Raw genomic sequence first — 13,894 nt, forward strand, 5'->3', positions numbered from 1 at the left:
ATAAAATTATTGGAGATACTCTTTATCGCCGTGGGGCGGACTTGGTTTTCCGACGTTGCTTAACTCACGAAGAGGCAGAAAGGGTTTTGAATGACTGTCACTCTGGGGCGTGTGGCGGTCATATGTCTGGGTATGCCACAGCTCAGAAGGTGTTGCGTGCTGGCTATTTCTGGCCGTCCATGTTTAAAGATTGTATCATTGCGGTCCGAAAATGCCACAACTGTCAAGTGTTTGATCGCAAGATGCGCGCACCACCAGCTCCTCTCCACCCTATAATTGCCGTTGGTCCTTTTGCTAAATGGGGTATCGACTTTATTACATGTAACCCTCACTCGGCCGGGGGCATGCGTATATCATCCTTGCGGTTGATTATTTTACTAAGTGGGCCGAGGCGATGCTTACATTCGAGGCAGACAGCAAGACAGCTGCGATTTTCGTATTCAATCACATTATTGCTAGGTTTGGTGTCCCACAAGCGATAATCACTGACCATGGGCGCCATTTTCGAAACACTATGATGACAGAACTTACAGGCCAGCTTGGTTTGCGCCACGATAGCTCAAATCCTTATTATCCACAAGCCAACGGTCTGGTTGAGTCCATCAACAAAGTTTTGATCATCATGATCCGATGAATCATTGGCATTCATCGGTCGAATTGGCACAACATGTTATTTTCCGCGCTTTGGGCATATCGAACTTCGCTGAAAACATCAACAGGGTTCACTCCTTTCCAACTAGTTTATGGTTTGGAAGCCGTGCTGCCCATTGAATGCGAAATCCCATCACTTCAAATGGCTGTCGAATTACTTCCAACTACTTCCGAAGAGGAGAAGCGTTTATTATACTTAGCTCAATTAGATGAGACTCGACGTGATGCTGCACTGGCAATCGAGACTCATGCAAAACGAATGAAAGCTCAGTATGATCGCAATGTGACCCCTCGAAATTTTTCGGAAGGAGACCTAGTGCTATTGTATGATCAAGCTAACGATAAATTAGGTGCTGGAAAATTCGTTCCTATGTGGCATGGACCCTACATTGTTAAGCGAAAGCTAGCAAAAGGGGCCTATGAGCTGGTTGACTTTGATGGGGACTCTTTGGGTAAACCCAGAAATGGACTTTACCTAAAGAGGTACTATGCTTAAATGGTGGATGTGAAGATTTTTTGTTAGGATAGTTAGGTTAATTTTCTCTTTCTAGCTAGTGTGTTTGTTAGAATAGACAGTGTGCTTAGTTTAGAAAGTGTGTTTTTCGTCGTTATTCTGCTTATCTTGGTTTTACCTTTGATGTTTGCAGATGTCAATGCCTCTCCAAACGTACATTGGTTTTGCTGATGGTGCTTGTCATAGTACACGGAATATCTCTTCCGCAGCTTGGGTTATCTATTCGCCCTCTGACGAGTTAGTTTCTATGCATGGGGTGAGCCTCGGTCAAACAACAAACAACATTGCAGAATACAGTGCAGTGATTGAGTTATTATCTGAATCTATTTCGTTTGGGATTCGGAGTTTGATAGTGAGGTTAGATTCTGAACTCGTTGTATTACAGCTTAATAGAGTTTATGCCATTAGAAATCCAGTGTTATTAAGGTTATTTTTGAGAGTGCGTCTTTTGAAACGTGAATTTGATTACATCGAATATCAACATATTCTAAGGTCTTTTAATACATTAGCAGATGCAATTGCTTCTCGAATGTTAGACAGACATTTGCGATAATCATACATGTAAATTTAAAAACATTAACATCAAATCATACATGTTTAACAAGATAAGCCGGTAATAATGATATATATAGATAGGAGTGTGTCAAAATATACATTGTCTTCGATCATAGGTTGAAAAACACCTTATGATCGGCAAAAATGATAAGTACAAAAAACCAAAAATGTCATATGTGTCTACAAAAAGTGACTAGCCAATCACTGGTGGTGCTCTCTATAAGAGACCACTGCCCGCGCTACCCTACACAGGAACCCCCTGATAGGTCCTGGGACTGTGATCACATAGCGCTGAAGCCAGATAGGAATATCGTCTATAGTCGTCTCTGGTATGTCCGCCGTGAGATGCTCTAGGTCCTGTTCCAGCTCGGCTAAGGTCTCTGCGGCCGCATCCTGTGGGGCCGGTGCTGGTGCAACTGGTACTCTTCTCTCGAATGGCCGGAGATTGGCCGGACGCTGTGGACCTACATCTGCATTTTGAAAATTGTCACTGTCAGTTTTGAGACGATATAAAAACAAATAAAAAGTAAATAATTTAAAAACTTGTGGAAAATGAAATACCTCTGTCGTCCCATTGTTCTCCCTGTGGAAGAACCATGTCCGGATCACCGCGAAAATCTACTCCGGCATAAGGAAAGTCCTGAATCGCAAAGACCTGGTTCTCCAACCAGTGAAAGTAACCCGCAGGAAATCGAACAACTCCCGCTCCCTCATCAGGATGTCGGGCCATCACCGTAACCCATCGTATCAACTTGGGCTCCCGAGGTGGCCCAACTGCAACAGTGAGATGCTGAGGGATAAGCATCGGAACTCTCTCTAGGGCAAAGCTCACAACTAAAGGCCCATATCCAAAGGTATTTAATTTCCCATTCTTTGCCCTAGTTAGTTGGCCCTTCATGTTGGCCAACACAGCATCGCACCAGTTGAAAATGGTGCCTCAGTAGCAATCTATTGCCATCCGCATTTGAGACCTGGTGGCAATGTGCAAGGCGGCTGCGCCGCAGAGTCTGGTAATTGTAAAGGCAATTACCATAAGATCGGGCAAGGATATATACTTGATTTCTATCCCTTTCTCCTGGTTCTAATTGTTGCACCACTCTAGTCGGAGACTAGCAAGGGATTGGCCACCCGGCCTAGTCCCAAACAGAGACAGTTGCTCGCCCCTATTAGGCAAACCAGTGAGAAAATATATGTCAGAGGCCTCTATCTCGAGCTGGTGCCCTCTGATGTAAAAGCATTGTTCCTGGACGTTCCACCTTTCAACCAGCCACTCCAAGAATGGCACATGGGCCCTCATGCCAGATATGGCCCAGTACTTGTAGAGACCACATGCCTTCAAAGCATCAATGGAGGGTTGATGATCAATTGCGGCCAAATCGACATCTTCGTGTTCTCTTTCACGCCAATCTAGCATGGTGGGCAATCTACACACCAAAAGACATTGATTAGAATTCATTAAATCAAATTTTAATGGTTAGGTTTTGAGTTTTGGTTTTGAAAATCCGCTTTGCGCGGAGTACGCACCCCGCGTTCAAAAACAGAGCAGCGGTACGCAGCTGTTCTGAAGGTGGGTTGCGTACCCCGACCTTTTTCCCATATACGAAAAAGTCTGGGTACGCAGATCACCCATGGGGCACCTGAGTACCCCGAAAAGCTCATCCTAAAACCCCAAACCCTCTAAAAAATCAAACTAAAGCCTAAAATGAAATTCTAAATGGATGAAATTGAAGAAGAGGATGTTGTGAAATACCTGAAAGAGACGGCACTCGATTCCGACGGTCGAATTCTCCCAAAGTCCACGGGAAGTTTCTTGTCAAAAGCCATTTTCTCTCCCTCAACAGTAAAATGGTAAAAATGACATGGTAAAAAGTCTTTTTATAGGTTTTTTGGATAAATGAATGCTAGGTTTGTTTATTTTTCACCATAAAGAGATATTTTTCAATGCATTTTTGCCTATCTTAAACAGGTATGAGTAATGTGTTGTTTTTGTGCAGGACAAAAGGACAAGGATTTTCAGAGAAAATTATCATTTTTCACGAACCAAAACATCAAAGTCATCTTTTAAGCCCTTTTCTGACTCCTAAAACATGAAAAGATTTCCGAGCGTTTCTTTTACACTCGTTAAAACGGAATTAAAAGACGGTCCCCTTATAGCCCTTTTTCTGACCGTAAAAACAGGAAAAGATTGCCGGGTTTTTGTCGTTTCAAATTCGATACTGGAAATAAAACGACGTGTCCTTGATCGCTTTTTACTTTTCAGGTCAGAGGCACTAATCATGAAAGTACTCCTTGGTCGCAAGATCAAGAGGTTCTCTCAAGTATTATTTTATACTTTTTCAGGCTTGGGAGACACAAATTTACGAAAAAGTTCAACCCTGGAGTCTTCTTTAGTTTTTTCAAACTCTCTAAAATTGAAAAACGCCGAGTTTCTCCTATACTGGACTCGTTAAAATTTCACAGTAAAGGACCTGTTCGATTACAAACAGGAACCAACCACTCCTTCTTAGGGTTCGAATCTAAACTAAGTTGGACTCATCCGAAGGATGAGCTTATAATCAAGCATATGTTATCCTCCTCAAGCTTGTAAAAAATAAAGAGGTACTTGCCAGAAATGGTGGGGTAAAAGAGAGAAGAATGAACCTATTTGTTATCCTTTGTCACAGAAGAACCTTATTACCACTCTTGAACATGACACTTTCCATTTACCTGGGTTGGGAAATCCTTTATCTTAAAGTTGATTAAAACCACTTTGAAAGTCTTCAACCATTTCTGGGTATTAACTTTGGGTCAATCGTCACCAAGCCATCTGTTGTGTCATTATGTGTTCAAGAGGTCTCTACAAATAAACCATTCATATGCAAAATACTTGTCATCCATTTTGACCATCCCTGAGTCAGTCCTTACAGCAACATTTCTTCAACTTGAGCTATGATTTCGTGTTGTGGGCTTGCCTGCAACGGGTCGCTTTCTATCGACATCAGCACATTATCTAGAGAGATGACTTAGAAATCGTCAGTACCTTGAAGTCTGCATGCATCAATGGCAGGTTTCTCGCCTTTGACGACAGTTTACATCATTGACTTTCGATCGAAGGATTCCATGACCTGTTCGACATCGACTCATTCATTCACATCTCATGGATTGTACTGGGTACTTTGAGAACCATTGACATCACTGGTGGTCTCTCTCACACTTGTTAACGGTTTACATCATTGACTGGTAATCAAGTGGTTTCTACCATGTTCGACATCAACTCATTTATTCGCATGGATAGAATCGTACCAATTCGGGAAGTGGAAATGAAGACCCTGGATCTAGTTTCCACCATCCAGGCTGCGAGGAGTTTTGTATTCATTATATAAGTAGACTAACTATAAACAGATGGCTGCGTCCATACTGTGTCTACAAGAGTCTATGATTATGATGTATTGCGAAATCATTCCTGTAACAGAGCAGTAGTTAGATTGTTAGTTAAAGTTTTCAATCTGAGTATGGGAATGCCTACCTCAGCGATGATATCATCTTATATATGTATTTTGTGTTGAATATTTGTAGGTTCTGACCAGGCTCTCCACAAGATAATCCTTGAAATGATAAAGTACTTCACCCTTCCTAGATGATTTGAAACCCTAAATCTACTTCAGGCTTCGCACTTTAGGGGGCAATCTGTTACACTAAAAAATGTCACCATGACTATTTGCAGTTTGTATGGCTCCATCAACTGCCATACTGTCCTCCTTGGCAAGTCTCATGCCTTTGCTTTCCATGTCAAACTCAAAGAAAGAGAGAAAAGTCATTTAAAGTCAAGTTATCTCTGGTACGCAGTTTCTCTCAGCCTTACCTGCGGGTACACAATCCAAGTTCACAATACCTGCGTACTTGTACGCTCTATCTGTAAAGCAATGGGTGCGTACTCCTGTAAAGGTCAATAAGCGCAAGTTTCACTCCAAAAAAGTTACTTGTGGTTATTTCTAGAGCATTCTAGAAGCTTGTTTGACATGTATGGAGCGCCTCCAGATGGTTCATGTATCCCTATAGAAGAGGAACTTATCCCATCAAGAGGGGAGCTAACCCACCCAAAAGAGGGGCTTATCCCATTGATGGTGGACCTGATTAACTACCTCTACAGCACTATAAATACAGGCATTGGGCCAGAGGGAGGGGAGGTTGAAAGCTGAAAATTCCTAAGGGTAGATGCTGCTGAGATTAGGACTTCCTTGTAGAAGCTTGTGAGGAGAGATTGTCATCCTTTCTTGTTTCATTTGGAAGTGGGTGAGCTGATCAAAGTAAAGGAAGACTCTTGATGGACCCTGGGAGGAACTTGCACAACACCAAGGCTCAGGTTGTAATGGTTTCTTTTGTTTCCTATTAATACAAATAAGTCCATTCTTCTCAACAATTTGTTATTTATGAGTTGTTTCATATACTCCTTGGTCTGTATGTTAAATATGTTTTGTTTTATGAGATATTCAGGTGCTATTTAATCGTTTGATTGTTAGTGAATGCAGGTTTCGAAGAGAAGGAGGAGCTCATCCGGATCGACGAAGCTGGACTACTACAACAGCGTTGGGTTACAGGTAGGATCTAAACACTTGATTTCTTGTATGATGAATGCATATTTAGAGAATGATTGCTCTTAATTGTCTTGTTTGTCACTAGAAAGCCTTAAGCTTCTAGGGAGGTTGGTTGTGTCTGCACTATCGACTATTTCCGCATGACAAGTAGCAATGGGTCTTCTTTGAAATACTGTTGTTGGGTTGCTTCTAGGAGAAAGGATTTAGCTTTTGCTGCAACTTGCAATGGAGAGTGCCTCATCTCTCTGAAAATCTGCTGATTTCGAGCCAACCAAAGCTGCCAACAAACATATTTTGGGATAGTTGTCCAAATTTTACTCCAGAATGATTTGGAAGGAATGCACTGGGAATAGAATCGACTCCGAGTAGCGTAGAGATCTGAAACAGAGATTTGTGAAGGCAATATAATATGAAATTCATGTAAAATAATTCCCCATACCTCTTTTGCAAAATTGCATTCCAAGAAAAGGCGCTGGGTTGTTTCGAAATTGTTGCTGCATAACACACATCTGTGCGGCCCTGCTATATTCCTTTTTTCCAGGGTATCACTAGTTAGGAGTTTATTATGAGCCAGGGTCTAGAAGAAGATATTCACTTTTGGTAGGGCTAGGGGGTCCCAGACATTCTTCCAAAAAGCCGGAGTTTGTCTGCTATTTCTTGAGGTCTGCAATGCTCTATATCCTGCTGTTGTGGTGTAGACTCTGGACTGACCCCAACCCCATTTGTCTTTCATGGATCTGTTGACAAGGGTTGATTCCTACAGCAGATCTTCAAGCAGGGTTTATTGATGGGATAACCGCGCTGGGACTCCATGAAAATCCCAGCTTGCCCAATCTCCACGATGATCCCATTTTGACAGATCGTATATGGTGTTGACTACTGCTTGCTTCAGCCAGTCCCTGAGATCAGCTATGTCCTCATTATTCTTCAGAGGTTCTTTCCCCATAATACTGTCAAGCCATAGGTGGGTGCGTTTGCCGTTGCCGGGGATCCTGTAAACCTGTTTGTTGAAGAACTTGCTGCTCCTGCAGCATAGTTTCCACACCTGCGTGTTGTTGACTGTATTTGCGTTCTGAATATTATTGAGGGATTTGTTGGGTCTGTACTTAGTGCGCAACAAAACACTAACCGAATGGGAGGGCTCGTGGATCAGCTTCCACAAGATCTTTCCTCCCAGCACTAAATTGACAAGAGCTGGATCTCTAATTTGTAGCCATCCTTCTGCCTTTGTTTTTTTCACCATGTCCCAGTTCACTAGATGTATTTTTTTTTCATTTCCCTTTCCTCCCTGCCACAAGAAGTCTCTAAGCAGTTTGGATATTTGCTCCGACACATTTCTTGGTGCTAGGAGAAACGATGCCCGAAATATTGGTAGCGCTGACAGCATGCTTTTATTAAAATTACTTTGCCTCCCTTCGTCAGCCAATAGCCTCCCCATGCTGCAATTTTTGTTTTAATTTTCGAGATTATTTCACTCCAAAGCATTCTTTTATTGGCTCCTGATATAATGGGAAGGCCCAGATACTTGAATCTATCCCAAGTTGCTTGTCCTTTGAATCCGAGGAGAGTGGTTATCCCGGAGAGCTCCCTCTGATCTATATTCCAGCTGAAAACTTCGCTTTTGTTCTCATTTATTAATGCCCCTGAGGCTCTGCAATAACTTTTGAGAACTATGTTTATGGCTTTGGCAATTCTGATGGAGGCTCTGCCAAGGAGAAGGGAATCATCAGCGAATAGAGTGTGGTTCAGGGCTTCAGCTCCATGGGAAGGTTTGAGACCCGGGATATTGCCGTTTAGTCTTTCTGCAGTGAGTTTACGACTGAGGGAATCTGCCATTATGATGTACAGGAATGGGGAGAGGGGGCATCCCTGCCTGATGCCTCTCTGGCTTTGGAAGAAATCTGTGGGGCAACCATTGACTAAAGGGGAAATCCATGGTTTGTCAATGCAAGCTTTGATGAGATTTACGAATTGGGTCGAAAAGCCAAATGAGAGAAGGACATTGCTGAGGAAAGAGCGATCCACTCTGTCGAAGGCGTTTGCCATGTCTAATTTAATCAACATGCCTTTTTCATTCCGCTGCTTGCTAGAGTGAATGATCTCCTGTACCTGGATTACATTATCTAGAATATGCCTGCCTTCCACGAAACCACCTTGAGGAGGGGAGATCAGTCTTTTTAACAATGGCTTGATCCGGTTTGCTAGCAGTTTAGCCAGAATTTTATATGAAGCGTTACACAACGAAATGGGCCTGAATCTTGCGAATGTCTCCGGATTGGTGTCTTTGGGGATTAGAGCGAGGTAAGTGGAGTTGGTTCCTCCGCCTATCTTGGCTTTTTTTCATGAACCAACCTATCATTTTGTAGAGATCAGCTTTGATAATATGCCAACAAGACTTGTAGAAATGGATTGTAAATCCATCAGGCCCGGGAGCCTTATCTGCGTCCATGGACCAGATAACATTTATGATTTCCTCCTCCATGGTTGGCCTGCAGAGAGTTGCGTTTTCTTCAGGGCTAATAAGAGAAGGGATGTTGGCGATGAAATCAGCAGCTTCCTCATTATTTCTGTGAGTTTCTTCTTTGTAAAGATTCCTAAAGTGGGTTTCAGCGACAGCTTTGACTTGGTTAAAACCTTTGCAAACAGTGCCCTCTGTTGTTTTGATTTCTGCTATGTGGTTCCTTGTCAATCTCGCTCTATATTGTCGGTGGAAGAAGGAGGTGTTTCGGTCTCCAGCCTTCAACCACAAACTTCTAGATTTTAGTCACCAGTATTCTTCTTCCTTTCTGAAAGTTTGGTGGGCAGAACATTGGGCTTTTGTTTCTTTTTCCAGCAACTCTATTGTGATGTCTTTGTTTTCCATCTCTATTTGCAGAGTCTGCAATGAATGGACTGACTCCTTTCTTTGCTCAGTAGGAGAGGGGGCTGGTCTCTTTATCCAGTTCTTCAGAGCCTGCTTAGTGGCTTTCAATTTTTGCTCCCAGACATAGCTTGGGGATCCCGTGAAAGTTTTGGCCCAAGCTGCCTTCACTGTCTCTATATAACCTTCCTTCTCGATCCATAGAGGGCTGAACCAGAATGGAATAGGCCCCAGTTCTTCTTCATCTTCCAAGAGTAGCTGAATAGGCTTATGATCAGAAGCAAGTTTAGGCAGGATTTTAGTGATGATTATCTTTTTGTTCATCATTATGGAGCTTTGTACCATGAATCTGTCTAAACGTGCTGAGATGTGATCTGATCCCACTCTGTTATTGGACCAGGTATAAATGCCTCTGATAGGATTGAAGTCCAGAAGATCCCAGCGCTGAAAGAGTTCCTCCACCTCGTCTAGCATGGGATCTCTATTGCTTATCCCCCCCCTCTTTTCTTTTGCTTTCATAATGATGTTGAGATCCCCTGCTATGATGATATTGCTGGGGGATGACTGCTCTAAGAAGGCTGAAAGGGAGTTCTAGCATTCTCGCTTTTCATAATAAGAAACTGGGACATAAAGATTGAAAAGGGAAATAGACAACTTACTTGCTTTGTGCATCAATTCCGTGTGGATCCAGTGCTGTGTTTCCTTATGATTTTTCAGATGAAAAAGGTCATCGTTCCAGAGAGTTGCCAGCCCTCCAGAAGTTCCCCTTGAGCTGACAGCTTTGCCTGCTCTTTTATTCCACTTTGAACTGTTGATCTCTAGAAGGGCTTGGCCTTCTATTTTGGTCTCTTGGAGCATGAGGATATCTAAGGGCTTTGCTTTCATAAGATCCTTAACTGCTTCTATTTTGGAGGGGTTCCCCAATCCTCTACAGTTCCAAGAGACGAGATTCATTATTTACTTGAGGGAGTATTGAGGCCTCCCTTGGAAGGCCTTGGTCTGATATTCCGCCCAATAGACATTTCTATGGTTGCTTGGCTTCCTTGTGTTTTGAGTCTTTCTGCCTCCTCCTCCCTCTTTTCTTTGCAGGATTTCCTTCCAGCTTTTTTCGTTTATCGCTCATAGGTTTCATCCTTCGAGGAACCAGAGCTTTCAACTGGTTTTTTCCTTGCTATCTCTGCATATGAGGGATTGGAGGGACTGCCTTGGATGGCCTCGGTCTGGATTGCTTCCCCTTCCTCCTTGTTTGAAGGTGGAGTGTCCGCCTGTTCTACATTCTCCTAGGGTAGGGTAACTTGATTGTTCTGAGCACTTTCTGTCCCTTTTGGATTTACTTCCTTTTCCTGGTTGGCTTTGGTGCTACTAGGGGCTCCGTCCATGTTGCCTTTGCTTGTGCCTTTTTTTGAGGTTGCATTCTTCTGGACTAGGGTCCATTGTTCCCCATTCTGTTTGTCTGCTTGCTCCTCTGCTTTCTTTTTACAGTTCTTTGCAAAGTGGCCATGGCCATGGCAATGTCTGCATTTAAAGGGTAATTGTTCGTAGTCCAACTCCTGGACATGCGTCCACCCAGCTATAGTGAGTTTGATAGCTTCTGGTAACCCCTCTTCTAGGTCCACTTCTACGCAGATACGAGCGCATGAATACTGGTCTTTTCTCGCTGCCTGATCTATGTATTTTCCCAGTGCGTTACCTATGATCTGTAGGGATTTTTGGTTCCAGTAGTGAAGAGGCAAATGTGGGAGCCTAACCCAGACCGGGACAGCAGAGGGGATGTCCTGGGTGGGATCGAAATCAGGGGACCATTTGTTCAGGTAAAGACCCTGGGGCCCCATGAAATACGGTCCATTTCTAAAGATTAAACCTCTGTCATCTGGGTTTTCAAAGACAAACACAAAGAAACCCTTGCCTACAAAATAACTTTTAACTCCTTCTTTAATCAGGGGCTTCCAGTTCCTTTGGGTCCATTCATCCACCGATTTGGGAGATGGCCAGAGGCCAGTGAACTGACCTATAAGGCCTCTCTCCACAAGGTTCAACGCAGCTTTACAAGTTTCTTCTTCTGGTAGGGCTATTGATGGAATCGTGTCCAGTTTCTTTACGAACTTCTGTTGAGAAGCTGAGGGTGGGCGCTTTGGGCCAACAACTATCATTGATTTTAAGGCTAACACCTCCGGAGGCGGCGAAGGAGGGGGATCAGGGTCCCCGCTGGCCTCCATTGATGAGGCTGGGCGAACGGAGGGGCGTAGAGGCCTGGGACGCGCTGGAGCAGTCGACTGTTGCAGAGCAGGAGCGCACACAGATATTTTGAAGCTTTTGAATACCTAAAAGTTGGGTGTTTTATGTAAAAGTTTTTTCAAAACTCGTTTATAAGTTTTTACTAACAAGTTAGTACTATGCATTTAAATTTTTTTTCGAAATTTTGAAAGTTTTAGTTTATAAAATTTTGTGTATATAATTTTTTTGTAGTTATTAAAAGTTGAGTTTATCACTCAAATTTATTTATTAGTTAGTTTGAAAAACAAATCTATCACACATTTGAGATAATTTTTAAGATTATATAAATATTATATATAATTTTTTATTATGTATAAAAATGTGTTTTTTAATATTCAAAATTATTTTAATGTTTAAAATTATTTTTAAATACAAAATTAAATTACAATTAAAATAGTATTTAGTTATACATATAAAATGAAAGACAACTATTATAAATTAAAATACGTATTATTTATGACTTTATTAAAGATAGTTTCAATTATTATAAATTAAAATATGTATCATTTATGAATTTATTAGAGATAGTTTCAAAAATGACTATAAGGAAAATGAGTTGTTTCGAGGATATTATTTAAATTAAAATTGTTTGTTTTGTTTGTTTGTTTTTTTTTTTTGTTTGTTTGTTTGGAGAAAATTTGAAATTAATTAGTTAAGAGTTGTTTTTTGATTGGTTAAGAGTTGTTTTTCGTGGACTGGTTGTTTTTTGATTGGTTAAGAGTTGTTTTTCTTGGATATTAAGTAGTCCAAGATCCAAAGACATTTAGGGAGAGTGAGAAACTACCTATTATAAAACACTAACAAATTATTTTAGGTAGTGTATTTGTATATAGCACCCATTGATGATAGTCTTCATAGTTGATTAATCATTACATTATAATAGTTTTTCCTACCATCAAATTAAAAGAAAAAAAATAAATAAGTTTATATATAAACATCAAGATAATAAAAAATACACATCTTTAGAAACAATCTAAATAATAACTCTGATATATTAATTTTATTACAATCTTTAAATACGAGGAAATGAAAAAATTAACAGCCTAAAAATCTTTAGCATCTCTAATAAAAGTGAAAATCTACCCTTACAGTAATGACTTACATTTTCAACTCATAATCATATTCAATACTGATTCATTAAATCAAATTAAATTTTAATTTTAAAAGAAATATCTGTAAACTAAACACCATGGAATCTTGACATGTCTCATATATTTGTCCTCTGGTATCATATTTGACACAGGTACTTTGTTCTTGTTGAAGTGTGGGACCAATAACCAAAATGCTTTTATTGTTAGAGATACATTTTCCTGCGTGTTACCATTTTCTGCCCAAGTCTCTAGAAATTTCAGGTCTGGGCGTGCTAATCAAAACTCTCCGCGTTGTTTTCTGCCCACATCTATGGAATTTTCAGCTCTGGGAGTGCTATTCAACAACCTCCGCCTCTGTTTTTCTGGATGTTTGATTTATGTTTACTTCCACATTTAGCAGCTACTTATTTCCACATTTAGTAGCTATTTATCTTTATTTGCACATTTAGTAGCTTTGGGAGTAAATGATAATTTGACTATTATTTATCCTTTTGTACTTGAGCCATCAATATCAGAGCTCCAAGTGCATGGCCATAAGAAAAGTCATTACTAGTGCTTCAGAAAGGACTGTTGGAGAAAGGAATTAATATACTCGTCATCACAGATATAAGAAAAGTTGATGAATCTTACTCAAAACACTCGTAGCTTTGAATAGAGGTTGATGTGGCCATGCATTTCAATAAGTGAAATCATAAGCAACCGGACTGCAATGATATAAAATTTATAGGCTGCTGGACCTCAAAAAAGCATTTAGACTTGGAAAGATTGTTATTTCACATGGGACTCCAGGCATACAGAACAAACTGAAGGGCGCAACCATAGGCTGTTAAATGCATGGTTTTTTCTTCCCCAGGGGATCAATTTCTATAATCGTTTTGATTTAGACTTCTGGATCGTACCTGAGTCAGGACCTCCAAACTCTTGGATAGTATTTGGGATAGTAACTGGTGAAGATAGACAGCTATTGGTGGGTTTGAACTCATAACCTTCAAAAATATAAACCTTGCAACTGGTGGGGAATTGGTGGGTTTGAACTCATAACCTTCAAAAATATAAAGTCTTGCAACGAGAATTGGTAAGGTTTGAACTCATAACTTGTAAAAATCCTTTTAATAGAATTGAGGATAGCACCTGGTGGAAATAGCAAATGGTGATTTTGAACTCGTAACCTTTAAAAATCTAAACTCTTGGACTTTCAAAATCTAAGCTGTTGGATGGTACTTGGGATAACAACTAGTGGAAATAGCTACTAGTAGCTTTGAATTCATAATTTCCAAATAGCTATTGGTGGTTTTTAGCTCATAACCTTCAAAAATAATAAATCTGAACTCTTAGATAGTACTTGGGATAACAACTAGTGGAAATAGCTACTGTT

General features: G+C 40.8%; 2 protein-coding genes across 2 annotated transcripts; both read right to left on the minus strand.

The window, feature by feature from the left end:
* Nucleotides 1–9,058: 9,058 nt before the first annotated feature.
* LOC149189416 (uncharacterized) lies at nucleotides 9,059–10,108 on the minus strand. The gene is made up of 2 exons (XM_089410225.1): nucleotides 9,814–10,108; nucleotides 9,059–9,732 (listed from the first exon to the last, which is right to left on the minus strand). The coding sequence occupies exons 1-2, from the start codon at nucleotides 10,106–10,108 to the stop codon at nucleotides 9,059–9,061; spliced, it is 969 nt and encodes a 322-aa protein (XP_089266351.1).
* Nucleotides 10,109–10,434: 326 nt separating this feature from the next.
* On the minus strand, nucleotides 10,435–11,370 carry LOC149189417 (uncharacterized). The gene has a single exon (XM_089410228.1). It carries the CDS (start codon nucleotides 11,368–11,370, stop codon nucleotides 10,435–10,437), a length of 936 nt encoding a protein of 311 aa, XP_089266354.1.
* Between the last annotated feature and the right edge of the window lie 2,524 nt (nucleotides 11,371–13,894).

Source organism: Pinus tabuliformis, chromosome 3_1 (genome assembly GCF_031772625.1).
Source record: "Pinus tabuliformis cultivar Carrire ecotype Pingquan chromosome 3_1, CPIR1, whole genome shotgun sequence".
NCBI lineage: Eukaryota > Viridiplantae > Streptophyta > Pinopsida > Pinales > Pinaceae > Pinus > Pinus tabuliformis.